Genomic DNA, 27,856 nt, shown 5'->3' with positions numbered 1-27,856 from the left:
TTTCACATTAAAAAATAAAATTTAAAGAAAAGGGAACTCCCAGCAATTCCATGTTATTTGCTACTATGCATATGAATCTTGTAAAAGCCTCCCACATCTCACCCTGCCAGGATGTATCATTAAGCACCAGAGGTATGGTGTCTCAGAAGGGCCACTATTCTAGGAATTCAGAGATCTGAGTTTCTCTCTCCCCGACTGACTGGTGTACTAGGGAAAGTTATTGGATATTACTGAGTCCCAGGTCCTCATCTTAGACCTTTCCCCACCCTTCACAGTGTCCAGGCAAATCAAATGAGGTAATAGTATGAGCGTGCACTGCAATCTGAAGAATGATGGATGAAAAGTGTAAATGTTGGGATGTGTTATAATTAAGAATTGAAAAATCCACAGATCTTATCATGGGCAACCCTTTGCTCCTCCTCTTGCCAAGCCTATTGCAGGTGATGCTCACAAGTGTCCCCCCAGGTGGGCTTTGGGTCCTTCTAGGCAGGGAAGCACAGGGAATCAGAGGGGGAGTGAGCCACCAACTGCATGCTCCTTCCTCATCAAGCCAGAGCTCAGACAGCTGCTCCACATCTCAACATACTTCAGTATGCCTGAGCTTCAGATGTGCTTTGTGGAGAAACAAAACAATAAAAGCCCAGGAAACTTTCTGGTGGAGAGGTCACCATGGCCCACAGTGGAATCTATTGTCCCTAGAGTGTCCCCACTAACTTTGTGAGATGCCCACACACTCCTCATCCCCTGCAAGCAGGGGCTGGAGACACTCACCGGTGCTGGCCATGGTGTACTGGTAAGGTTCCGAGAGGAAGTGCGGGAGGGTGAGGAGGAAGGCCCCCGCAGCCAGGAGGAGACCCCCGATTCCGATCACCCGCGGACGGTGCACCCGGCTGCCAAAGTAGCTGACAAAGATGATGAGGATGGCGTTGCTGATCTGCGGAGAGAGCAGAGGGGCCAGGGAGTCCAGACACCCCACAGAGGAGACCTGACCACACCTCGTGCAAGGAAACCAAAGAGGCAAGAAGGTTCCCAGGCAGAGCTGTGTTGCTGTACTTGCTCAGAGATCCTCACCACAGGCCAAGCACGTAGAGTTTCACCTTTTTCCCTTTTGTCAGAAATGCTTCTTAGCCTTGACCTCCTAGACCAGATTAAAGGAAGTATGTGGAGACCATGAAAAGCTCTTAGCCTTGACCTCCTAGACCAGACTAAAGGAAGTATGTGGAGACCATGAAAAGCTCATAGCCTAAACTTCAACCATCTCAGGACCAATAATTTGGGAAAAATCCAAGGAAACCTCCAATGCTGGCTGGCTCCTAAGAACAGCACACATTCCCTAATTAAACTCCCTAAGGACTCTGGCTTGGTAGTCAGAGTAACAAGGAGGCAATATGTACATCTCATTTAATCACGCAACAACCCTCATTTTACAGATGAGGCTCAGAGGCTCAGACTATTTATAGCTTGCCCATGTCCGTAAGGTTAGGAGGTGGCTAGCCAAGAACTCAAACCCAGGATTGCCTGGCATTGAAGCATGTATCTTTATTAGAGTAGCTACTGCCTATTGGAGAAGTGGGTTTCTGCCTCAGCTCTGCTGCTAACCTGTCCTTGCCCCTCCCTAGGCTTGTTTCCACTTCTGTAAAATGGGTCATGAGGACCAAATCACCCTTAAGTCATTTTCTGCTGGAAACATTGGTAACCCCATGTTAGGCCCAGGGAAGGGAACTGAAGGCACCAGATTGGGAGCAGGCTCTTAATTGGTAAAGGGGGTGCTGGCAGGCCTTCTGACCAAGTCTCCATCCAAGGAGAGGACCTTCTGCCCCAGAAAGCAAGTTCACCTGGACTAGAGACCCCGTGAATGTCAGCAGCAGCTGCCCCCACCCTGTCTATACTGCAGTCTCCTTCTGGCTGGAGGAGCAGGTACCTGTGTCTTGGGAAACGGAGGCAAGAGTCTTGGTACATGGTTCTTGCCAAGGTCACCTCCAATGATCTCCTCACTGCTGTATCCACTGATCAATTCTCAGTGCTTTTCTTACTTGATCTCTCAGCACCACTTGACTTGGTTGATCATTTCTTTCTCCCTGAAACTATTCTTTCACTGCACTTCCATGACACCACCCTCTCCTAACTTTCTTCCTGTCTCTCTGGCTGCTCCTTCTTAATCTCCTTGGCCAGTTCCTCCTCATCTCCCTGATCTCTCACAGTTGGGCCCCAGAGTTCAGGTCTTTACCTCTGCTCTTGTCTTGGTGATCTCATCCAGTTCTGTGGCTTTACATGTTGTGTGTGTGCTTTTAATTCCCACAAACATATCACACACAAAACCCTCCCAGTCCTCTTCATCTCATTAAATGGCACCTACATTCTCCCAGTGGCTCAAACAAAAGACCTGAGCATCGCCCTTGACTACTCTCTCACACCCACATCCAACCCATCAGCAAATCCCACTGGCTCGACCTTCAATAACCACCCAGAAGCCAACCACTTCCCACCACCTCCACCACTAACACCTTGGTCTACACCACCATTGCATCTTGTCTAAATGATTGCAATGGCCTCCTGCTTGACCTCCCTGCCTCCATCCTTGCCCTGCTGCAGTTTATTCTCTACTCGGCAGCCAGAGTGGTCCTATTGAAATGACAGACCATGTTCCCTCTGCTCAACCCCTCCAAAGGTAAAAGGCAACATCCGTCCCACAGCATCCAGAACCCAAGGCAGACTGCCCCCTTCCCTGTTACCTCTCTCATCTCTCCTTCCTCTTCCCCTCTTCCTCACTCCACTCTAGCCACTTTGCCTTCTGCTATTCTTCAGACACGCCAGGTGCATTTCCTCCTCAGGGCCTCTGTACCTGCTGTGCCTTCCACCTGGATGCTCTTCCCTTACATGTACACAGGGCTCCCTTCTTATCTAACCAACTTCAGGTCTCCACTCAGATTTAACCTTCGCATGAAGGCATCTCTGATCTTTTTATTTAAAATTCAACCACCACCCCCAATTTGGTCCTGCACACCCCTTTCCCTCCACAACTTTATTTTTCTCCATAACACTTACCATCATTGGTCTACCAGATGTTTTATTTGTTTCTATAAATAATATCATAATTAGCACTAGAATGAGCAGACATGCTTGTCTGTTCATTCCTGTCTCCTCTGCACCTAGAATAGCACCTGACACAAAGTTGGTGCTCACTGAACATTTGTTGCTCAATGAATGACAAGTTAAATGGTAGGCTTTTCCAAGAAGAGGACACAGTTGCCCAGGAGACCCCTCCTGCGTGGCAAAGAGTAAGATCCTTTCTGATAAGCAGAGAAAGGGGAGGACAGGTTTGTGAGGACGAAGTCCAGAGGCACAACACAGCCCCTGGGAGGATGGAACCACTGCCTCCATCCAGGGGAAGAGAAGAGGAGAAGCTGCCTGGGTGCCCCATCTCACTCCAAGGAGCGGCTGATGGTGCAGCTGTGGGGGGGGGGGGGGGCTCTGTGCCTCCCCTGCCTCTTCCTACCAACTTCCACTGACTCCTGGCAGACTGTGCCTTCTGACCCCCACCCTTGCCCCTCGGTCCACCCTACCTTCCTCTAACTTTGATCTACAGTCACTGAGAGACAGTGTGAAATGGCCTCACCCAGTGGGAGGCCACAGAGAGCTGAGCTCATCTAGGAATCAAGGCCACCGAGCAGCTCTGGTTCATGTGATCCTCCTAGGACAGGAGCTGCCTGGGCCTGGGGCTGCTTTCCCTGCTTGCCTGGGGCTCACATCTCCCTGGACTTAGGGGAGTGGGCAGAGGCCACACAAACTCAGGGTCATCACAGAATTCAATTAAAGGTACAAAGTTTGGAGGCAGACAGATCAGCACATCTCAGGCAAGCCACTTGCACTTGCTGAGCCTCAGTATCCTCATCTGTCAAGTGGGGATGAGCAGAGTACCTGCTTGGAAAGTACCTGAGGCCAGGTGTGAGTAGAGGCGGTAAAGTGCCTGGCTCAGGTAAGGCCTCAGGAAGTGTAGCTGCACCCATCATCCTGATTGGATCTGGTTGTCTCCATTCTCTGGGTCCCCAAGCAGAGAGAGAAGCCTGCATCCCATCTGCATATCCCAGCTCCCTGTTCCTCTGCCTCCAGAACCTTCTCAAGGATCCAGGGAAGGGCACAGTTGGGGTCTGATGGACCAGTATGTTCTGTTTACCTCATTCAAGCTGGAAATGAGACCCGAGGAAGAACTGGAGAGGCCAAAGCGCTTCTCGATGGTGGTGAGGCTGCTCTTGAAGTAGGCGCTGTACAGGAGCTGGCAGAGCTGCAGGAGGCCATGGCAGAGCACAAACACCTGCGGCCAGAGAAGATGGGGTCGTCAGGCCTCTGGACAGCGAGCCCTGGCTGCCCTCCCCAACCTGCATCCCACTCTGCCTCCGTTCACACCACTCCCCAGTCCACAAACAAGTTCTCAGCCACACTGCTTCACTGTCCCCTTCTCTTGCCTTGCCCCCCCCCCGTCCCATTTTCCCCCATCAATATCCATTCCCCAAGGCCCACCTCTTATGGGACCTAATGAGGCATCATGAAGTGGTCCCCCCTGGTTTGAATGAATGTTTCCCCTTCATGTCCTCGGGAGCTCATTATCATCTCTCATTACAGAGATCTTGGCATTTCATCAGGGGTATCTGTGATTATGTTTGCTCCTCCCTGGGTGGATGATAAAGGCCTTGGGGAAGAGGCTGAAGTCATTTCTCTCTGCACCCCTAGCCCTGTTAGGGACAACATGGGTACTCAGAAAATGTGAGTTCCACATGGGTGGGACAGATACACAGCAGGGAGGGAGGGAGAAGGATTTGATGGCATCTGGAGTGGGCTCCAGGCTGAGTGCCAGGCCCTCCTGGGTTCTCAGCTTTCAGCCAGCCCAGAGCAGCTTGGAGCTAAGAGTCCCACAGCCCGGAGCATCCCCTGGAAGGTGCCCCTTCTGGAAATTGCACTTTTCCTCCAGGGAAGGGTGGAGTGCCGGTCCGTTTCATAGTTGGCCAAAGCTCTTCCTGGCATCTCAGGAGAGCAAGTGGGGCTCCACCTTCATTTCCTTTTCCTCCCAAAGTTGAGCCTACCGCTCCGCAGGAGCCCTCCCTCCAGGCTCCAGGGCCAGAGTCAAGGTTTCCTCTCCTACCTGATAGGACAGAGTCTTGGCGAGGCCGACCTGGGGCTTCTGAAAGGGCCCAGCACTTGGGGCCTGCTCCAGCTTCCATGTTCCTGGCCCCCAAGTCTGAGGAGACCACCACACCCATGAAACTGCCACCTGCTCCTGTGCCCTGGGCCTGCACGGCCCTCTCACCCCTCACCCAGCAGTGGGAAGAAGCCTGCTCCCTGGAGGGGTGCACCCCACCACCCCATCTCCTTAGAGAGGCTCCACCTTACTTAATTTCATACATTGCAATTCTTCTTAATATTTTGTTAACCAAGGGTTCCACTGATAAAGGTCTTTTTGAAAATGACCTAGGCCCACTCTCTTTCCACAAACGGGGAAACTGAGGTTCAGAGAGAGGCGACCAGAATGCCTAGCACAATGCCCTGCACACAGTAGGCATTTCTGGGCTTAGGTGCCAGTTGCTTGAGATGCTTGGAGTGGAACAGTTCTGGGCCCATCTCTCACACAACAGAGATACCTTAGCCAGTTTCTGTCCCGTGGAGCCCACAGTTTCCCCAACAGTGAGCTAATTGGGATAAATCAGTGGTTCTTACCTCAGTTTTGATTCAGAATTGCTGGCCAGGGTGGAGTGGTGTCTTTAAAATATTGAGGCCAGGCCTAAGTCCAGAAATTCTGAATCAGTACCATTGGGAGTGAAGCCCAAAATGTGTATTTTGGAAAATTTTCTCCAGCAGAAGTTGACAGACAATTCTAGTTAAAATCACTTCACTAGACTAGAAATGTTCTGGCTCTGATGGTCTGTGTGCAGAGGGTAATACATGAAGCACTAGGAAAAGAAAATCAAAACAAACATAGATATTCCCTAACCTATAAGGTGGAAGGCAACACAAGAGCCATGGAACAAGGCTAGGGGGAAAGCAGTGCAGGATGGTGACGGTGAGGGGATCTGTCAAGGTCTGAGAGTTTTCCACGGACACAGGACACCAAGCACCCTCAAGCCCAGATTCCCTGGTCCAAGCAGGACCCAGGAACAGGGAATTTTATCTTGGATGGTTGCCAGATCTTCCTCCTCTGACCATCCGTCGGATGGTAATGTCCCACAAACTGTCAGTGGACCCCTTCTCCAGACACGGCACCCTTCCTGCACACTCTCATGGGAAATGCACTTTGCCCATAGGATGATAGCACCCAAATCTCAGTTCCTCATCCACAACTTTCCCCCAAGCTTTACAATCAGGTCCACTCCACTGTCTGCTGGAGGTATCTACTTGGATGTGCCTCAGATCCCTCAGATAAATCACTTTCCAAATAGGACTCATTGTCTTTCCCCCACTCAAACCTCTCCTCTTTTTCCTTCATTCTCCATCATCTTCCCTCAGTCTCCCAAGCCAGAAACCTAGAATCCTCCTGGATGCACCGTGTTGCTCAACCTCTGACATTTACTCCATTGCTAAGATCTGTGAGCTTTTCTTGGTATCCCTAGTATTTGACCCTGCCCTTCATCTCCAGGTGCATGCCTTGTTGAAGACCCCACCATCTCTCCTCTGGTTACTAAAACAGCCTTCAAGTCTTCCCCCACGCCACCCTGGAGGTGGAGAGCTTCTCCAACACAAATGTGAGCATGTCACACCCACATCTATACAGCTCAGTGGCTACCCAATTCCTATATGATAAAAAAAATGCCTTTGGCATGGCATCCAAGATGCTACAGTCCCTTGCCTGCCTCATCAGCTCCATATCTGCTATGTCTAATCATATTTTATAAAGATAGCCACACCGATATCTCCCATCCTACATACTCTTCTTACAGTGTGACACTGACGCTCCATCAAGAAGTGGGGTCTGTTGTTCCCTCCCCTTGAATATGGGCCAATCTTAATGAATCACTTCTAATAAAGAGAATGAAGCCAAAGTGTCACCGTGTGACTTTCAAGGCCAGGTCCTAAAAGCCGATAGAGAATATGCCCGACTCTTTCTTTCTTGGGACACTTACTCTGAGAACCCAGATACACATTGTAAGGAAACCAATTACTCACGGAGTAGCCAAATGTATGTGTTCCAGCCAATAACCCAGTTAACGTTTTAGTTCACAGCCAGCCTCAACCACCACACGTGTTAGCAAGTGAGCCTTCAGATGATTCTGTCAGCTGATGACAAGTGGAGCAGAAATGAGTTATCCCCACCAAGCTCTGCACAAACTGCAGATTCATGAGCAAGCTAAACGGCATTGTTTTAAGCACCAAATTTTGGGTTGCATTTTTATGCAGCATCAGATAGCTGCAACACCAGCCACCCACACACCTAGCCCTTCAAACTCCATCCAAGTCACAGCACTCAAAGTTCCCCACAGCACACACACTCTGTGTGCACCTGTGCTCACAATCCGCACTGAACAGTCTTCCCCTTCTTTGTCTGAGTAACTACTCTTCGTCTGTCAGGAGCCCACTTGCTCAGCACAGGGCTCACTTGTGTGTCTAGATCAAGATTGCTTCTAAAAATCCCAGCACCCTGTTGCCAACTCCTGCGCAGAGGCATCGCAATTGCTTGCTGCATCGTTGGCAGCAAGGGACACATCCAGCAGGGAGAGAGGAGCTGTCATAATAGCCCGGGGGTGGGGGGTAGGGGAGATGAGGGCTTGACCTGAGGCTAGAGCAGTGGCGATGTGGGCAGGACCCGATCTAGGGGCTCCTGCAGAGGTTGAGTTGATAAGACTGTCACTGATTCCAGGTGAAATGAAAAGAGAAGAGGCAGAGTTTCCAGTCTGGGGGCCAGGAAGGGGGCAAGACCGTGCATGGAGAAAAAGACAAGGGGCACAGGAGGAAGAGTCATGTGGAAACAGAGAACAGTGAGTTCAGTTTTGGAACACCTCGGTTTCTGCGAATTAAGCTCAGAAAAGACCAGTCTCCCTCTTTCCAAATTAGTAACGCCTTAACAGGAGTGACTAATCGCTATCAACTTCCTCAGCCGTCTCCTGAGGGGAAGGTGGGGATGGCGGGAGAGAAAATCTGTCTCAAATCTTTTCCTGAAAATATGCCTTTGCTCTTTCTGGTAAGTACAGACTGCCCCTCCCCCAGCCCATTTTCTTGCCCCAGATACTAGGTGGATGACTCCACTTAGAGCTGGCTGGCACTTGTCCACATCCTTTGCTCCTCACAGAGACCACCTCACCTCAGTCGTTGACCACTGCAGCCCTGTCAGGCTTGGGTGCCTTATGGGAGCTCATACTGACCAAGTACCCACTACATGGCCAGCATGGGACCAAAGAAGGGACACTCCACACAATGCAGAAGAGACAGACATCCAGCCTCAGAGGAGGACACAGGGTTTAAGAGTAAAGGTAGACGGATTGGTGGGAGTAGGAAAAGTTTGCTCGTTGGGTTGCAACTCATCTTCTACCATCACTTAGGCCTTAACCCTATATGGTTAAGGGTATGAGTTTGGAGTCAAATAGGCCACAGTTCCAGTCTTGGCTCTATAAGGAATGGCATGACCTTCAGCCACTTATTTGACCTCTCTGACCAACAGTTTCCCTGATAATAAATGGAAGCTACTATGATACCTGTTCAAGTTGTTGTGAGGATTCACGAGATAATATGTTTAAAGCACAGTGGAACTCTGCCTGGCCTATAGTGAGTGCTCCATATATTGGAGGGATATTTAATAAGTTGAGGAATCCTCCACTCCCTCCTCTTACACCCTTTCTACTGCTTTCAGCTGTCCTGTTGGTATGAGAACTCTAGAACAGAATTTCCCAGTGTATTCCACAGAACATCACTTGCTTGAGATGCTCCAAGTCCAAAGTGTTCCCCAAAGAAAAAAGCCTGGAAAACATTACATACTTTAATCTTCCCTCGTGAATATTTACAATGTGCATCAGCATATTAAAGTTCTGAGAAGTTCTTCAGGAAAGATCTGTTTAACTTTTTTTTAACCCAACTTTACCCATAATTTTTTAACCATGGAACTCTTTTTTCCCCCCATACAGCAGACACAATCATTCTGCACAATATAATTTAGGGAAAGATGTCGTGTCCCTTTTAGAAAGAAATTTATGGTAAAATTTTAGTCTTATGATTTCTTCTCCAAAGGTATAGAAAATAAAAATATATTACATGGGATTAATTGTCTTTAAAATACACACCATCATTTTCCATCTCCTCACTCTATTTTATTTCTTCATAGCATTTGCTGCTTCCTAATTACATTCTGCCTTTGATTTCTCATTTATTCACATCTCCCCCAACAGAATGAGATTTCATGGAGGCAAAGATGTTGTGTGTTTTTAAGGACACCATATCTCCAGTGTCATAATTGGGGCTCAATCATTGTCAAATGAATGAATGTGACTTCAAAGTACTCTAACCGATGACCCAATACTCCAGAATATATATGTTTCAGAGAGCCATTCTGGGAGCAGCAGTTTTGTTGCAAAAATCTGTCCTCTATCATCATGAATGTCCCCCTTGCCATTGACTTCAATCCATCTACAAGCCACATAATCTACCAGGCACAACACAGCATTTGTCAGCTTAGCTGCCCCGCTTAGTTACCTGATTCAATTCTAACTCACTTTTGGATATTTCTAAATACAAACTAAAACATTAATGATTTACAGCCACATATAAAGGAACTTTCTGGAGGTGGTGGAAAGACTCTAAATTTTGACTTTGGCGGTAATTACACAGGTGTATACATTTGTCAAAACCCATCAAACTTTAAAATCTGTATTCAATATGTGTAAAACTGTATCTCAATAGTTTGTTAAAGGAAAAATTAACTTTAAAAAGGATTCACAGCCATGAAAGGTATACAAGATAATTTTCTGAGGCTTTGAAGGGGATTCCATAAACAGGTTTTTGTTTTTTGTTTAATGTATGAGCATGGGCAATGTCATTGGAATAAGTTTGTTTATACAAAGTGTCCACTTTGAAAGGTTCAAAACCCATGTAAATATCTAAGTTTGTGTGTGTGTATGTCAATGTATATATCTAGGTTTGTAGTGCGTACATGTGTGTATTAATATAAATATCTAGGTGTGTGGTGTGTGTGTGTGTGTATATATGCGTTAGTTAAATTGATGCATGTTGCATGTCACTTTAGGCATATCCTGTAGAAGCAAGCTAGCAGAGAAACCCCAGGCTGGGGGAACAGCATTCTTGCAGGGGGTGGGGGCGGTTCTCAGATTTCACTTCTCAATGTGAAGGCAACGCTCCAAGCCTCACTCTTTCTCCTACCCTAACAAACATGGAGAGGGAATGTTGGAGAGGAAGGAAGCAGAGAAACTGGAGTTGCCATGAAGATCTTTCTTCTAATAAAGAGGGAACATTTTACTACCTGTGCCAAAGAGCTAAGAAAGGCTGAAAAGATGCCGAGATGCCAAGTGAAGCTTCAGAATGGAGCCCTGGGCTCAAGACAAGTTTCAAATACAGAAACACAGGCAAGATGACCATAAAGGGTAAACCAGGAGCTCAGTTATCAATGAGTCCAAGTACAGCCTACATGGGGTCTCTTTGGCTACATGTTTATGACCTGCTTTCCCAGACCAGACCCTGGAACCCTGACCTCAGGCGCCTGACCATGGCTATAGATAGGGATGCTGAGCAGAAGTTCTAAAATGTGATCCCACAGGGTTAGAGCCTGTTTAATGACTGACACTGCCATTAACCACACGCCTCCTGGGGAAGGCAAACATCTAGAAAATTGACCTGATACTGTACGTCCACTTCAATGTGACTTCTCTGTTGTGATTCATATACTGAGGGGGCCCAAAAGTGGTAAGAAAACCATTCAGGGGCAGAGACAGGGCAAGACTGGGCCATATGGCAGGTGACCTCCCCATTTGGAAAAACTGCTTCTATCCCTAACTGGCGGCTATCAGCAATCCCAAACAGAGCCCTGCAGAATAATCCAAATAGAACAATTTTTCCAAAGGAAGGAAGGGAGGAAAGAACAGCACAGTGAAACCTCATGTTGACCCTCCACAGCCATGCAGGGAGAGCTCGGGGTGTGCCGCGGACCACGCCACAGTTCTCTGGAAGAGAGAGGGGACATCTGAGGTGCCGTTTACTTTAGCTCCTGCAGTCTCTGAGAATCAAAAGCTGGTTCCAGAGACCATTTTGTCTCTCCTCATTCTACAGCAGAGCTGACTGCCCTCCAGTCTTGCCCACAGAGGCGAGAACCCCTCTGAGACTTATACATTTCTTGGGAAGGACCAGAACGGCACAACCACACTGATAAGCCAGTTGGTTCTGAGCTGCACTCAGCATTCAGGAGCTCACAGTCAACTGGAATCCCTCCTGTGGGATCGTGAATCTATTTACACTTCTTTTCACTTTAAAATTTTTTTCTTTATTTTGAATCACTGTAATAGATCCATCTGTTTTAAAAACTGAGTAAGATGGAAGGACTCAGAATGGCAGGCCCAGTCCTGCACTCAGCTCCAGCCTAGCACCAGGACCGTGGTTCAGGGACAACCACCTCTATTTTAGTTTTTAGTTTTTCTGTTGATTACATCCATGCATCTCAAAATAATCTGCTTGTACAGTAATTTCTGGATGTATCACTTTAGAGTCCATGCTATTACAGAAAAGGATATAGCTCATTTATACTTGCAGCTCTGATTCTTCTCCCCACTCCTCCGAATTTTTAATAATTCTAGCAGTATTCTTACTACTGTTGGATAACTTCACTTCGTGGCAAGTCAGCTGGGAGCCAGAAGGAGCAGGGCTTTCCTCCTGGGTGCAAATACCCACACTAGATGATAGCTCCCTCAGTTCTTGCAGAGAAGGTTCCTTGTGTTTCCTCTGGGGTAAAGAAGTGTTCTGGATGAATCCACTTCTTGTTTCTGCCTTCTGCCACACCTGCCAATTGTAAATCTTTTGCCTCTCTGGGTTTGTGCCAAGCTCAAGGGCTGCCATCCACTTTAGGCTCTGTGTGTACAGTGGGAAGCTTGCCTTTCTCCACTCTATTTCATTCGGCAATACTTCCCATCCATTTTCTATCTTGCTGAAATTATTGAAACCTTTCATCATTTACAGTCTTTCTCCCTTTCTTTTTTTTTTTTTCTGTGATTTTTTTTTCCTATTTTTTATTTATTATTTTCACTGTAATGGGGTCCTTGATGATGGGAGTAGACGAACCTGTGCTCAGTCTGCCACCTTGAATTATAAACCCAATCTATTTCCCGATATTGAGCCTAGTAGACAAATTACTTATTCTGTCCCCACTTTTTCAACGGGGGAAAGAAAGGCTTAAAGTAGTATAAGCTTGTCAGTAGACTAAGCTGTTAAACCAAAAAGTGTACCCAAGTCCTTCTCTGCGACCTCCCCCACTCCCCTACTCCCCACTATACTTGTATATCCTGATACTTCATTTATTTGACTAGACTCTGCCAAACTTCATTTATTTGACTAGATTCTCCATCAAAAAGCACATGGGTGAAGAATGGTTCTGGCTCTGGGTGCCTTCATGTCCACTTATATTTCTATTTTCTCTAGTCTCCACTCTCACAGACCATTATCAGTTCCTGGTTGGCAGTTCACCAAATGGGCAAGACATGGGAAGTAAGGCTCAGGGTTCACGGGGCCCTAATGTGATGGGATAAGGATGGGGGCTCAGAAATGGTGAGTCTTGGCTGTTTCCCAATGAAGTCAGAGATGAAGGTGTCTGAAGGGAGAGAAGAGCTCTGAGAGCCCACCTGAGAGGACCCTCAGAGCTAGAGAGAAGAGAAGAATCCTTCTCCCTGTCTACTCTCTCTCTCCACCCTCAAAAAAAAAAAAAAAAAAAAAAAAAAGAGAGCAAAGGAAGGATTCAACTGTGTCTTAGAATGGAAAGCCTCTTTCAGCTAATCAGCTAGTAAACTTGTACCTTCTGCAGGGTGTGGCTTTGGATCCAAACCATGGCCCAGCAGCCCCAAAGGGGAATGTCTCTTTTAAGAAGTGATTCAGGAAATCAAATATTTGCCCACACAGGAAGAGTGCCTGAGCAAGATAAAGCTCAGAGGCTCAGAAGAACCAGCCCAGAATCAGAGCTGGTGGCATTTATAGGAGCAATAATAGAAGGTGTCTTCAGTATATCAGTACTATTGTGTACTAGAAAAAGCCTTTTATAAGACAGAGCTCTGTGTCCCTTGGAAATATAAAAATCAGAACAATCTTAAAAAGAAGCACGTAGATTTCCATCTCAGCTTCCTTGTTCCATAAGAGGGAAACTGCCCAGCTAGAAAGGTGGGCCTGGGACGCTGGGGGTGGGAGTGGGGGCCGATGGACCCAGGCTCTGGCGGCTCTCTTATCTCTCAGTATAGTTTCCCCCCTTCTGCTCTCCAAGACCCCTTCCAGCCCCTACTGTCCACAGACTGACCTTACTGTCTGGCAGGGTTCCCCTAACCCAATGGAGAGAAGTCCCCCTTTGAGGCCTGGGAGACCTGCCTCCAGGAGGACGGTGAGCATCTGGCTTCAGGAGAGGCCCAAGGCTGCAGGAAGCCACACAGGCACCAAGAAGCCAAGTGCAGAGGAAGCCTGTCTTCCCACCTTTCGCACCACTTGTCCTCTTGGAATCAGATGAGACCAGGATCTTCCAACTGTTTTTTAGTTTAGCACCCTCTGCTTAAACCAAATCTCACTTGAAAGCCACTATGTAAGCTAAAATGGAAATGGGTGTTGGAAGTCCCAATCTGCACAATTCTGTGGTTTTGGTTATTATTTTTCATTTCCGTATTTTGTTTCATTATGAGTTGGAAAAGGCCTTTGATAAGATAAGGTCCTGTTGTCTCTTGGGAGTATAAAATCAGAAAACTCTGAAAAGAAACACATGGATTTCCATCGCAGTATCCATTTTCCTTCTTAGGTCACATAAAAGGGAGGTAGTTAAGCTTTCTAGTTCAAAATAATACTATTTCAGATACTAAGCCTAGCAGATAAATTAATAATTCTGTCTCAACCTTTTCAATGCGGAAAAAAAGGCTCAAAGTAGTATACGCTCATCAGTGGATCCTTGTCAGTTCCTAAGATACTTTTTGCTGCTGTTTTGTTTTGTTTCCTGGTGTGCCCTACCTAAAGCTCAGCAGGAGGAATGGAGAAGGCAGGTGGCTGGATTGATTTGGTGGGATTTATCAGGGAAGGTTGAAATGGAAAAGAGCAAAGGGCAGGAAATTGCCTGAGGTGATGCGACTTGGAGTCTGGGTTTTAGAAGTCATAGATCCAAAAAAAGAATCTTTTTCTGGAAGTGGTGAAACATGAGCACACGAGACTAGATGAATTTATCATATTAGCTAGAAGCATGGTGCTTAAGGTTTCCCAGAAAAATAAAAACTTTGAAGTAAAATTACCATTGATGTTTACGTAAATGTGTTCAAATTCTTATTCAAAAAGTCCCAAAGTCTTTTATTTTATTAAGGCAGAAAAGCTTTCCTTCCTTCAAGGAGAACAAGTGCCATCTTGTCTTTTTTGGAAGTTGGCACAACAGTGATTTGTTAGGATGAATAAGGCACCATTAGAAAACCCATTTTCAATCGTATATGGCAGGAGAAAAACAGATTGCATTAATATGGAAACTTCACCTATTTTGTTTTCTTTCTATTCTATAATATAGTCACAAGATGTGATGCCAGTTTTCCCCTCATTTCCCAGAAGGAAGATTAAGCCCTTCCTGCTGCCAAGGAAAGGGAAACTAGTTTTTCAGAGAGAGAGAAAGTAGGGTTTGGGACATGGTATCAGAAAAGCCTGGGACCCTGGGAGCTGACCCTGAAGCTGGCCAGGGAGGGGGGGACCCCACTGCCCAAGTAGGCCTGAGTGGTGGGTCACAAGGAAGTACTGGGGGTGGGGGTGGCTGTTCACATCATCTTGTTTGTCTCCTTATTTCCTTTCTCCCATTGTCAGTCTTGGTCCCTCTGTATCTTCAGCATGCAACTGACAAGCACATAGTAGATGTCGAATAGTGTTGTTGACTAAAGCTAATCCTCATGCCACCCTTGGGAGGCAGGTACGACTATTTACATTTATAAATGAGAAACTGACGCTCAGGGAAGCACGCACTATTGTCTCACAGCAGGTAAATGGCAAACACAAACTGATGCCAAATCCTGCCACTATTCTGCTCTACCACACAGCTCAATCTTTTTTGTTTTTTTGTTTGTTTTTTAATGCAAATTTATTGAGATATGTACAAACACCATGTAATATGTCCAAAGTATACAATTAATGGCTCACAGTATCATTACATAGTTGTGCATTTATCACCACAGTCAATTTTAGAACATTTTCATTACTCCAAAAAAATTTTTTCAATTAAAAAAATTAAAATAAAAAACAACACCAAAAACATTCAAAACACCTCCCCCCCACTTTATTTATTTCATTTTCTGACTTTATTTCATTACTCATCTGCCCATACACTGGGTAAAGGGAGTGTCAGACACAAGGTTTCATGGTCACATGATAAAAGCTATAGAGTTACACAATCATCATCAAGAATCAAAGCTACTACATTGCAGTTCAACAGATTCAGGTGTTTCATTCTAGCTATTCTAATACACTAGAAAATTAAACAAATATCTATATAATGCTTAAGAATAACCTCCAGATTGACCTCTAGACTCTATCTGAAATCTCTTAACCACTGAAATTTTATTTTGTTTCATTTCTTTGCCCCTTTTGGTCAAGAAGTCATTCTCAATCCCACAATGCCAGGGCCAGGCTCATCCCTGGGAGTCATGTCCCATGTAGGGGGGAGGGTAGTGAGTTAATTTGCAAAGTTGCACAGAGCCCAATCTTATGAGTGTTAAGGGAAAGGAAGTGCCAATGAACCTGCTTACACCAAGGTTGCCAAGTGACCAAAATGTCAAGTCTAGTGGACTCCAATAATTACTTTATCCTAAGTTTGGCTGTGTTTGATACCCTTGGTTTCCCCCACCTGCCATCCCTGTTTTCTTGCTCTCTCCCACAGTTCCTTCTTAGAGATCTTTGTAGAAGCCATATTCTGTGTTCCTGACCTGAGGTTGATATTATCTGGGATCTGTCATTGGCCTTTTGTCCATCTCTCTATACATGCTTCCCCTGGGAAACCCACTCATCCATCCATGGGATAGCTCTTGTCTGTGTGCTGAAGCCTCCCAGTCCATACTGAGAGTGCAAACCTCCCTCCTCAATGCAGGGCCTTGCATCAAACTGCATCCCACACATTTCAGTTTTGATTCCCATCAGTACTTCAAATTCATGCCCCAATCATTATCTTTCTCCTGCACCTTCTCCTCCTCTTGATTCCAGCTCTTATCCTGGTGCTTCAGCCTCCACTCAAGTCTTAAATCCACCCTGAGCTGCCCATCTCCATAGCCACCCCCCACTCCAGGTCACCATGAGCTCCCACCTGAGCTGATAACAATTTCCTGCTTGTTTCCTACACCCATGCTTTCCCCCTTCCCATCCATTCTTTAATCAGCAGCCAGAGTGATCTTTTAAAATACTTTTTATTAAAGTAGAACATTCTCACTGAAAATACACAAATCATAAGGGCACAGATCAATGAAATTTCAAATCAGAGTGCATCCAAGGGGCCAGTACACAGATCAAGAAATAGAACATTACCAGCGTCCCAGAAGCCCCTAACGCCCCTCTCAGTCACTCCAGAGAAATGCCTCTCCTGACTTCTAAAGGCACATTAGTTCAGCTCCCCCTTTTTTTTCAGTCATTTGGAACTTTCTTCCTAAAGGTATATACATATACAGGTGCCAAATACATGAAGACAGCGTCTCCTAAAAGTTAAATTAGAATGAGAGGCAACCAGAGGTTTCTGCTTGTTTCATTTCAAATGCTCATTCCTATTTTTGACCCTTGTCCTTTATTTTTTGCTTAGCTCCAGGAAGAACAAGAGCATAGAAGCTAACACTGAAATTGCTCTAGTAAAGTCACCGGGACTTTAAAGCTTGATGGAAGAGTTGTGCTTTATATAATTAGAATCATACAGTTTATCAGCACAATCCTTTGAAAATGTCAATCAGAGCCTCTTGGGAGCATGTGAAAAACCCTCCAATGGGTTCCCAGTGATTCAGACTAAAATCCAAGTCCAGTATCCCAGCCCACAGGGCCCTCCCCGCTCCAGCTCCTATACACCTGCTCTCATTGTACTTTCCACCACAGTGGCCTCCTTGTGGGGATCAAACTACCTGAGTGCAGTGTTTTGGTAATAAGTAGTTGGAATCTGTAGCTGAGTAGAAGACTCACGGGCCATGTGATGCTGTATGTGATAATGTATTGCCGCCGTAGAGCTTTCCCTGGAGGCCATTCTCTCTGCGTGGGGCTCTTCACTCCCACCGCTTTCCCTTGGCTAGCCTCTCATCTATCTTTCCGGTGGCAAAGATTCTCCCTTCTGTTACACTTTCTCTATTGTTACTTCAGGGCACTGAACACAAATGCAATTACAAAAGTCACGAGTGCTCGGTGTCCCAAGGCAATCTGGCACCTAGAACCTGTGTCAGAAAGGCAGAGGAGGGAAATGACTGCAGAAGTGGGGCAGTTTTAGGAGGAAGAGACAATCTGCTGGGTAAATATTTGATGAATGAACAAATCAAAATGAACGAATAGTTGTCAGTGAATGACACCACCTGTTACCTAGGCACCCACCTGTAAGCCTTAAGTAAGCAGTTGTAAAATGATCAAATTGGATTGTAAATTCCTTGAAGAAAACAGGTATTTTTTTTTTCCTTCTGTTGTACCCATCTATCTCCCCAGCACCCAAAAGAGTTCTGAAGACATAGTAAGTTACTTAGCAAACTCTTGCAGGTTCTTTCATTTTGTTCAGAATTATGCCCAGGGCCAGCTCCACATCAGAACTCCCCATAAAACCACCTCTGCTTGGAGAAATGAAATCTAGACACATATTTGGCTCTTGGCCCTGGGTCTTTAGAAAACAAAAGATGGAGACTCAATTCCCTGAGCAGTGAGGAGTCGGGGAGGCTCCCAGACCATGAGCCTGGGGCAGGCTTGGTGAGGCAGCCTGAGGAGGTTTCATCAGGAGACTCAGGGTCCTGGCTGGGCCCTGGCTAGACCAGGAAAGAGCCCTCCCTGAGGGAAACCCCTGGCCGGGGGCAGCCCGTGCCACCCACCACAGGCTCAGCCTCCTCAGCAGCTCCGGGAAGACTGAAACAAACTTCCCTCAGAGGCTCCCGGGCTGCGCTCCTGATAAACCACATCACCACCCAACCTCACTCAAGGCACCGTGGAGGTCTGCGGACAAAGCTTCAAGAAGCTGTAACAGGACCAGAACAGCAGACACTTAAGAGGGTGAGCAGGGTGCCCACCATGGAGAGGAGAATGTGCGGACATGCAAGGATGTCTATAGGCTCTCTACACCGCCCGCGATCCCTGGCCCAGCTGGCTCAACGTCAGCACTCTCTCCTCTCACTTCCACTTGTCAGAGCGTCTCCTGAGGCTACAGCATTCCGGAGTTGCACACACAAGCAACAGACAGCTGTGCTCAGCCTCCATGCTCACCGGCTGTGCTTGGCAGAGGCAGCAGCTCCCCCGCACCCCCAGATCTGCCTGCTCACTGGAAAAGACACTTTCCCACACAGGAACTTTCCCACACCCCATGCTGATGGCCCTGGCATTCCCCTGTCTGCTGAGGGACCTAAAATTCATAACCATGGGTGGTTTTCACAGATGTCTACACCCTCCCAACACACCCCATCATTCAAAAGTGATGAGAAGTCTCTGAAAAACTTGGTCCCATTCAGAGCAGGCCTTTGGCAGCCAGGATAAGATATGCAGGGGAATAAAAAGAGAAACCTAGGAACATCGCCCCACTTCTGTGGTCATTCCCTCCTTCCACTTTTCTGGTGGTCAGTGGGAGATGGCAGGAAGGAAAGGGTCTTTGTCCAACATTTAGCCTTTCTGACCCTATAGACACCTCAAGAGGAAGAAATGTCCTCCTGAAAGCGCTAAGCTATAAGCACAATTGCAGAGTCGACCACCTGATTTGCTGTAGCTCATAGGAGGGTCGTGTAACCCCATGGTCTCAGGTTCCCTCACTGATCAACGACTGTGAACGTACCAATGACATCCTGCAGATGGCTCTGGGCAGGGAAGCCAGGATGTGCTCCCCTACCACGCCCCACAGGCCTCCACTTCACCTCCCACACAGTGCCTCTCTCCTGCAGGCCTGCAGGTGGTCCCCAGCACTCTTTGCTGTGATGCCCACCCCTCTCCACCCTACTCCCTCTGCCTGGAACTCACAGCAAAATGCTGAGGACATGCTCTGGCCACCTATGCTGCCCCTGGCCTCCTAGTTGGGTCAGAGCTTTGGGTGTGAAGCCAAGGTGAAGAGCATGCACTTCGCCGTGAGACCTGAATTCGAACCTTGACATCACCAAGCACTACAAACTGTTCAATGACAAGCAAGTTACAGGAACTCTTTTAAGCTTCAGTATGCCATTTGCAAAGAGGCAATAATAGCAGTGCCTCTTAAACAGTAATTCTAAGATTGTTTGGAGGCTAATGAGATGTGTCTGTAAAGTGCATAACACAGAGCCTTGTTTGTTGTTAGTGCTGGGTAAAGGCAGCCCACGGAAGCCTGCTCATTAGCCTGAGCAGGACACCCTGCCGTCGCAAGCGGCACCTCCCGCTCTACACAGCAACCTCCAGGACGTACACAGCTGCAGTGACAAAATCCCATCCCTGCTGGCCCAGATGTCCTCATCTGGCCCCTCCAGAATTCTGCTTCACGGTTTCTAGGCCCACCAGATTTCCTCCCCCAGCTCCAGGGAGGTTCTGCTCACATCTGTCCTGTCTCTCAGGGTGACGGAGAAAGCAGGTCACTTTATTTTTTAATTGTTCAAGTTCCTCCCATTTCTCCCAGCTACTTCATGAATTGATTATTTATTACTCATTTATTGTCTGCTGTGGACAGGCTCTGTGACAGCCAAGGCTGCCTGTACCATTCCCCCTCCCTGCTCTCCTCCCTTGGATTTGTCTGCCCCTTGGGTGCTTTCTCATTCTCAGGCTTCCTGTCTACACTGGACTTTTATCCACACCTGGAGGGCCCTGACTCTTCATGACCCATGAGCATTTTTTCCAAATGCTCCTCTGTGTGAGCCAAATAGCTACAGGAGGTCCATGGAAAATGGAGGGGGCCTTCCTTCTCCCCATGAGCTATGACTGCTTCTCCTCCATCCTTTCAAAGCTGTCCTTGCATAGAACGGAGCCCTGATGGCAAATTCTCATCAGCAGCAAAGTCCACCTGATTTCTCCACCAGCATTTCTCCACAGGCCAGTCAACGTCTACTCACTACTACTCTTACTATGTATATTTGCTTCATGCACAAACTGCTATCAGAAGGAGTCTACCCTGCTTGGCCCTCTGTTTCCCCTGGAATGTGTGTGGCCCATGGTTTTTCTAGAACTTGATAAAGGACAGGGCTCCAGAGTGATTTGCTTTCCTCCGCAGACTTTTATTTTCCCCCACCTCCCAGCATGCAGACCCATAAGAGGCCTCTTGACGCCGCATCACCAGCTCAGGAAAGCGGCAGTGTCACCAGGCCCCCAGACACTGTCACACTGAACTTATGTCATTCCTGGGATGCATCCTTGTTCTCCAGATTACAACTCCTTGTGCATGCTGTCCCCTGCCTAGAGCAGTCTCCTACCCCCTCCTTTGCCCCTTTGCCTGCCTAACTCTGACTCCACTGTCAACCCTCTTTGAACATCACTTTCACGGGAAGCCCATGCTGCTCCTCAATCTAGGTTAAATTCCCAGCTTGCATGCTCCCACAGGAACCTGCAGACCTCTCTCTATAATACCATCACACTTGTAGCTATGGTCTTTATATGGGGAGGGGCTGGTGTGCATGGCTGAAGACCTCACTTAATTCAAAACACACACAATTCAAGACTCATGCTGCCAACGGATGCTGTGTCTCCCCTTGACGGCTGAAGTGGCACCTCCCTCTGGCAACAGTGTGGGCACATTTTACAATTCCCTTGGTCCGCCAGCTTTGACAGATTTTATTGGGGGTGGTTGTGGGGGTGTATGTACATTAATGCTAATTTTGCCCAGAAGGAAAATTTGAAATGGTGTGATAAGCAAACATTTAATGAGTATCATTATGAGCCAAGCACATTCCAGAGGAGACAAGAGGGCCAAGTAAGGGTAGAGCCCATCTGGGAACAGTTTGTTAATGAGATGAGACATATGTACACAATATTAGTAATCACTCTTAAGGCAATATAGCAGATGTCAGGGGAGTGGTGCAAACAGACGTGCCAGAGGGGCTCAGAATACAGAAGGGGCAGGGAGAGATCCCTGGAGAAGGTGAGGTTGGAGCTGGGCTTTCAAGAATGAGTAGAATTTCAGGAAACAGAAAGGAAAAGAGGGGTCATCCCAGGCCCAGGATTCAAAGATGAGGAGTGGAAAGGCACAAGGTGATTAGGGGTCAGGAAATGATCTGGTTACTCTGAGGGAGCCCTAGGTAGGCAAGAGGAGGAAATCAAGTCAGGAAAGTGGGCGCCAAGAGGAGCTATAGAATTTTATTTCCATCTTTTCATTACTGAAAACTTCTGAGCAGAGATAAAGCATGTCAAACATTTCAGAAAGATTAGCCTGTAACAGGGTGAGGGATAGAATAGAAAGGAGACAGGCTAGAGCCTACTGCAGCAGCCTCTCATTTTGGGGGTGGCAGTGAACAAGAGCGTGAGCAGGAGAGGAATCCTAGGGAAGGAACTGTCTTGATGAGTGAAGAGATGTGGGGGGTGGCAGTGTGTATCTAAAACCCAAGAAGAGTGGAGGAGGGTGTCAGTGAAGCAAGGAACTCAGAAGAAACGGGTGGGGAGCGGGTGAGTGGTGGGAGGCAGATTTGGACTTTGGGGTTGGGTGAGACCTAAGTGGAGACATCCAGGAAAACAGGGACAGATCCAGCAATGATCCAGGCAGGGGACACAGGTCTGACTGTCCATTCCACCGAGAGAGAAAGTCACTGAGAAGATAGTGCAGGGGGGTAGGAACAGAGAGGGATGGAAGGAGTGAGAGCAAAGGAAAAAGGGCCAGTGGGACACAACGGGAGTGGGGTGAGGCAGAAGCTGGGCACTTCTGGACCACCTGAAGCAGCAAGACCAGTTTTTCTCCAGCCTTGTAAACAGCTGTTGACAAACTGAGTCACCTATCTGGGGAATGGGATGCAAGGGGCCTGATGGGCAGCGTCATTAGAAATGGATCCCTGGGTTTCCAGCTGGCCAACAGGTGCTTCTCAGGAAAATGCTTCACTTCTTCCAACAAGTCAACCCCACACAAGGAAGAAAAAGAGGTTTTTTCCAAGCCGTATGGAATCCAGGTACCAATCCCCAAATTAAAGTGGTAACACAGTAGCTACATTTGGCATCTTGAAGTAAATCCCTCTTGGACTTTATGCAATGTTGGAGCTCCTTGAGAAAGACTGCAGCTCTGGAAAGAAGTCTTGTTCTATTGTCACTGTTACCTTTTGCTCTTTCTCCTGAAGCCAGAGCCTCATGCATTTTCGGACCCCATGCATCCTGGAGAGCCTCTGTCTTACTGAGAGCTTGCCTGAAATGGAGCCTCAGGGATATCTCCTAACAGATACTTCCCTTGTTAAATTAGCAGAAGAATCCAGAGGACAAAGGCCTTAGCACTTGCCGAAGTTCCTTGGGCATCTGAACTGACTTACAGAAATCAAGGATTTGGAGCCTGATAGGGGTGGCTTAATTTCCAGCAACATGTACAGTTCAGCCGAAGTCGAGTCTTTGGCCTAGTCTTTAGATGGGTAGACGTCTGGCCAGCGGTTCCCCGCCCTGATCCTTTCTCCAGGGGTGGCGTGGGGGAGCAGCTATATCACTGAAGGCTGAATCAGGAGTGCAAGCAGGCAGGCCATCTGCTTGAACCATGGTCATCCCCAGCCAGCACATGGCGTGGGGAACCATCCCGGCTCTACTCTCCCACGACTTCAGCTGATTTCTGGAGTTTTCCCGATGGAGAGCTGCTCCTTCTGCGGACTCACCTCTTTGACTTTCCTTTTTGTCTTACAAGGTGTTCCCTTCCCCCTTTTCCTCTCAGTCTGCCTTTTCCCACCCCTTCCCCACTTCTCAGACCAACAAGCAGGGGGGAGGGAGGGAGGGGAAATACTTGCAGGGCCTGGGCAGGGAAAGGCAGAAGAAACTGAGTGGGATCCAGTCTTCAGGCAGAGATAGGAGAAAGGACTTCAGTCAGCACTATGGGGAATGCCCACATCCTTTTACTGAAAACTTTCCTCGAAGCCCCAGGCTGACATGAGAGAGGAAAGGAAACTGTTACATGAAGAGGTTAAGGCAGGAGGTCGAGTAAAGCATGCTTGCTTCTTTCTGATTAGAAAACCATGTTTAGATTAGAGCAACCAGAAATTCCTCCCTGGTACCCACACCCACTATCACTCCCTCCCACCCATGGCCCATGACCCCAGGGGGCAACAAGGGAGGGCAGCCCACTGAAATCTTCACCATTGCTGGGAAGGGTCCTCCAGAGGGTCAGGTCTTTACTGCTCCAGTCTAAGTGAAGGAAATGAGGGAAGACAAGAGTAGGCACTGGGGGAAAAGCAAGCCAATTTCTCAAGTTCCTTGTTTACCTACAGTATTTAACTTGAAGCTATAAATACCATTAGTCACAGCACTCCTGATCTCAGCCTCCCAGAACATTGGCCAGCTCCAAACTATCTGGAGGAAGAGATCGGAATGGAAATCAGCCAAGCACAGCATGTCTGTGTGCAGAGCCCCAATGGAGATACTCCTAATTCCAACACGGTAAATGGCGGCCCACACTCCCCTTTGCTGAGAAGGCCCCGCCCTGCCCCACCCCCCTTCCTCCTGGCCCAGCAGCAGCTCTCAGGGCCTGATGTTCACAACCCTCGGCTTGTGCCAAGGAAGCTCTGGGAGGCCTTCACTGGCCTCTCTAGCACGTTCCCCAAAGGTCCTCCCATCAATTATAGCTCCTACATTGTATGCTCATTTCCCTGGCAAGTATTTAAATTTAATACCAACTACTTCTCATCAATCACTTTGATGAATACCTTGGCCACGAGGATATCAGAGCCACTTCAGCCACTTCTGGATACTGGATGTGAATTTGTGCCCCACTAGGTACCCTGTCCTAGAGCAGAGGTTCTCAAACTTGAGCGTGCATCAGAAACAACTAGAAGGCATGTTGAAACTGACTGCTTGGTCCCTCCTCCAGTTTTTGATTAGGTAGGTCTGGGATGGGGGTCCAAAAATTGTGTTTCTAATATGCTCCCATGTAATGCTGATGCTGGGGGTCCAGAGACCACACTTTGAGAACCACTGCCTTAGACTCAAGTATGTCTTCCTTAGCTTTAACCTAAATCCTTCCTTTCTGATATCTCAGTTTCAACCTCTATTCATCTAGAACAAGGCGGCTTAAGAAGGAAGTCTTCCTCTGGGTTAAGTTGTGTCCCTTGCTTTCTCTGTACTCCCCTTGGCCATCTCCCGAGCTGTGCATGGGGTGTCCTCACATAGCGAGGGTCTGGCGGCCTGCACCGTGACCGCCCATGACTGGCTGTGACCATGCACTCCATCCGCTGCCCGACTACACGGATGTTCCAGGTTTCCTCATCTAGAGCTCTTCAAGGCAAGTGCAGGGGAATGTGGTTTTGTCATCCACACCTGGTTTGTTTTGGCTGGGATTTTTACGTGCAGGATCCTAGACTTCTGAATGAAATCATCAATAAGCACCTGTAGATGGGGAAAGATTAGCTAAGCAAATACTCAACGCCTACCCAGCTGCAGCTCTAGGAGCAGCAGACATGAGCTCACCTACCGTTCCAACATCGCCGGTCGATTCATGTCTGCAGCCCAGGCCTGTGACCTTAGCAGGGGGTCATTTGACTGAATACTGGTAAGCAACGTAAGGAAGTGGCATATAGAAGCTGATGATATGCTGCGTATGTGATCTGTGTGTTCTTGGCAGAGTTTATGTAGAGGAGGGAAAGCAGATACCCTATCATGGGACTTTCATTCAGTTGGAAGGAGCAGACTATGCCTCATTCCAGGCCTCCCCCAAGCACACCTTCCTATCATTGCCGACTTCAGGAAGCAAACAATCTTCTGGACACGTATCCTCCTCCTTTTGAGCTTCCTGTCACTCAGTGGTGTTGAGCACTCATGGAGCCCTGTGCCTCGCTGCTGGCGTCTTCTGTCCTGTACTCTCACTGCCTGAGTGTCACTGCCCTTTGACCCTGTGATGGTTTTCTGGATGTGTCAACACGCTACAGTCCCCATTTATTCAATCAAACACAGTCTAGGTGTTGCTGTGAAGGGAGTTTACTGACGTCATGAAAATACATAATCAATTAACTTTAAGTAAGGGAGATTTAACCAATTGGAAGGCCTTCAATGCAGGGCTGAGATGAAAGAGAGAGAAAGAGAGAGAGAGAGAGAAATTCCACCAATAGACAGCAGCTTTGGCCCATGCCTATGAGTTCAAGTCTGCTGTGATCATCCCTGTGTGACCCACCGCCCTGTGAATTTCAGACTTGCTTAGCCAGTCCCTGTAATCATGTAAACTGATTCCTTGCAGTAAATACACTCTTAATTTATTTAGAGATGCACACACATCTCTAAATACTTATCTCTATATATACACATACACACCCACACATGTATAGACATATGTAGACAAATACTCTACCAGCTCTGCCTCTCTGGTTCGGTTGAACCCTGTGGTAGACAGAATAATGCCCCGCAAAGATGTTCACATCCTAATTCTCAGAACCTGTGAATCTGTTCCCTTACGTGGAGAAAGGGACTTTGCAGATGTGACTAAGTTAAGGATCTCAAAATAGGGAGATTATCCCAGACTGTGGGTCTAATGCAATCACATAGGTCCTTATTAGAGGAAGGCAGGAGGGGCAGAGTCAGAAAAAATTGCAACGTGATGACAGAAGCAGAGCAAAGAGGTTTGAAGACACTAAGATGCTGGGTTTCAAGACAGAGGAAAGGGCCACAGGCTCAGGAGCAGAAAAAGCAGGGAAACAGATCATCCACCAAAGCCTGCAGAAGGAGAGTCACCCTACCAACACCTTGATTTTAGGACCTCTGACCTCAGCTCTATACGATAATAAATTTGCATTGTTTTAAGCCATGGACAGTGGGAAACTAATACAAATCCTGGCTCTTCCCTTCACCCCCACCACCAATGCCCTTATTCAGGCTGCCTCTTTCCCCTTAGCAGGACACACCTCCTTTTGGGTGTCTTCCTCTCCATAGGAAGTCTCAAGAGTTTTGTCTACTCAGCCCCCCTTCTGAGAACAGCTCTCCCTTGCTTTGGAGAAGAGACCCTAGCCAACCACATGGTTCAAGGAGAAGCCACTGCTCGGAGTACCTGGCCCCTGCCTCAGGGAGGGGCACACAACCCACCTGCACCAATCAGAATCCTGCCCCAGGATTTTTCAAATAGGAACTAAATGAAGGGCAGCAGGTACCTCTGATTGCTGACCATGACCCAGCCATGAAGGAGACAGAGGTTAACAGTGGAAGACAATGACAGGGACATTCAGAGAGAAGTAGAGAGGGTAGACAGAGCCTAGCTGGCACTCTAGTCTCCTTGGCAAAATTCTTCACACATTTTTCTACTGAGCTTCTTGGCTTTTTTTTTTAGTCAATTATCAGGAATTCCTTGTATATTCTAGATATTAGCCCCTAGTCAATGTTAGACATTGCAAACATTTTCTCACTAATCTGTCATTCTTTTTGCCTTCAACACTGTTTTAGCTGATATAGATAGGTCACCTCCTTTAAGTTTGCCTTCTCCTGGTTTATCTTCTTAAGTCCCTAGATTTTCAATCTTTCTGTATCATTTCATTTTAGATGTCTCCCGTAAAGACTTGTAACTAGATTTTGTCTCTATTTTTTTATCCAGTCTGAGATTCTTTAGCTTTGAAATGGCGAGAACAGACCATTTCCATGTGCTGTAAGTTCTGATAAATCTAGATTTATATCTACCTCATTATACTGTGCTCCTATTTACCATGAATTTGTTTTTGTTCATTTTTCTTTTTAATTTTTGCCCCCCTTTCCTCCCCACCCCCATTTTTCCATCTCCTTTCAAGCCTTGTATTGGCTTAACTGGGTTTCTTTCATTTCTCTTTTTGTCTCTTCTGCTTTGGAAGGTATACATTCCATGTCTTTCCTCTTGATGACTGCCCATACTTTTTTAACATCCATAATTGACTGGCGAAGACTAAAGTTAATTAATACCTCAATCCTCCTCCCAAACAGTCCAAGGACTTCAGATTTTAACTCCGATTTCCTCTTCCAATTTTTCATATTATTGGTGTGTATTATTTTACTTCCACCTTTTCTGCCCTCCATAAGTCATTATTTTTTTCTACCTGCAATCCATTATTACTATCATTTTTGTACCCTACCCTTTTCCTCTGTGTTTGCTTTCTTGCTTTATGATATCTTATTTAGTGAGGGTTTATGATTAGTAAACTCTCTGCTTTTGTTTGCAAATCTCTTTTTTGTACATTCCTGTCAGAACTTACTGTGCTATCTTTGTACTGAGGTTTATGTTTTATTTAATTCTGGAAAATATTTTGTCATTATCTCTTTCAATATTGTCTATTATCTATTCTCTTCTTTTGGTACACATTTTAGATTTATTTTGGACTTTGTCATTACCATCTCCATATTTCTGTCTTTCATATTTTCCACTCCTTTATTCCTCTTTATTGCCTTCAGGGTGACTTCTTCAACT

The 27,856-nt window shown here is 47.0% G+C and overlaps 1 protein-coding gene across 1 annotated transcript in view; it reads right to left on the bottom strand.

Annotated features, from left to right (window-relative positions):
• Positions 1–27,856, bottom strand: part of SLCO2A1 (solute carrier organic anion transporter family member 2A1) — a 90,363-nt gene that overhangs the window by 45,061 nt on the left and 17,446 nt on the right. The window contains exons 2-3 of the mRNA XM_037844648.1: positions 4,175–4,312; positions 772–934 (exon numbers count right to left, since the gene is read on the bottom strand). Coding sequence (XP_037700576.1) covers positions 772–934; positions 4,175–4,312 — 301 coding nt within the window. The remainder of the gene's footprint in view (positions 1–771; positions 935–4,174; positions 4,313–27,856) is intronic.

This window comes from Choloepus didactylus, chromosome 1, assembly GCF_015220235.1.
Source record: "Choloepus didactylus isolate mChoDid1 chromosome 1, mChoDid1.pri, whole genome shotgun sequence".
Classification (NCBI taxonomy): domain Eukaryota; kingdom Metazoa; phylum Chordata; class Mammalia; order Pilosa; family Megalonychidae; genus Choloepus; species Choloepus didactylus.
This window is presented reverse-complemented; position numbering and strand designations above follow the sequence as displayed.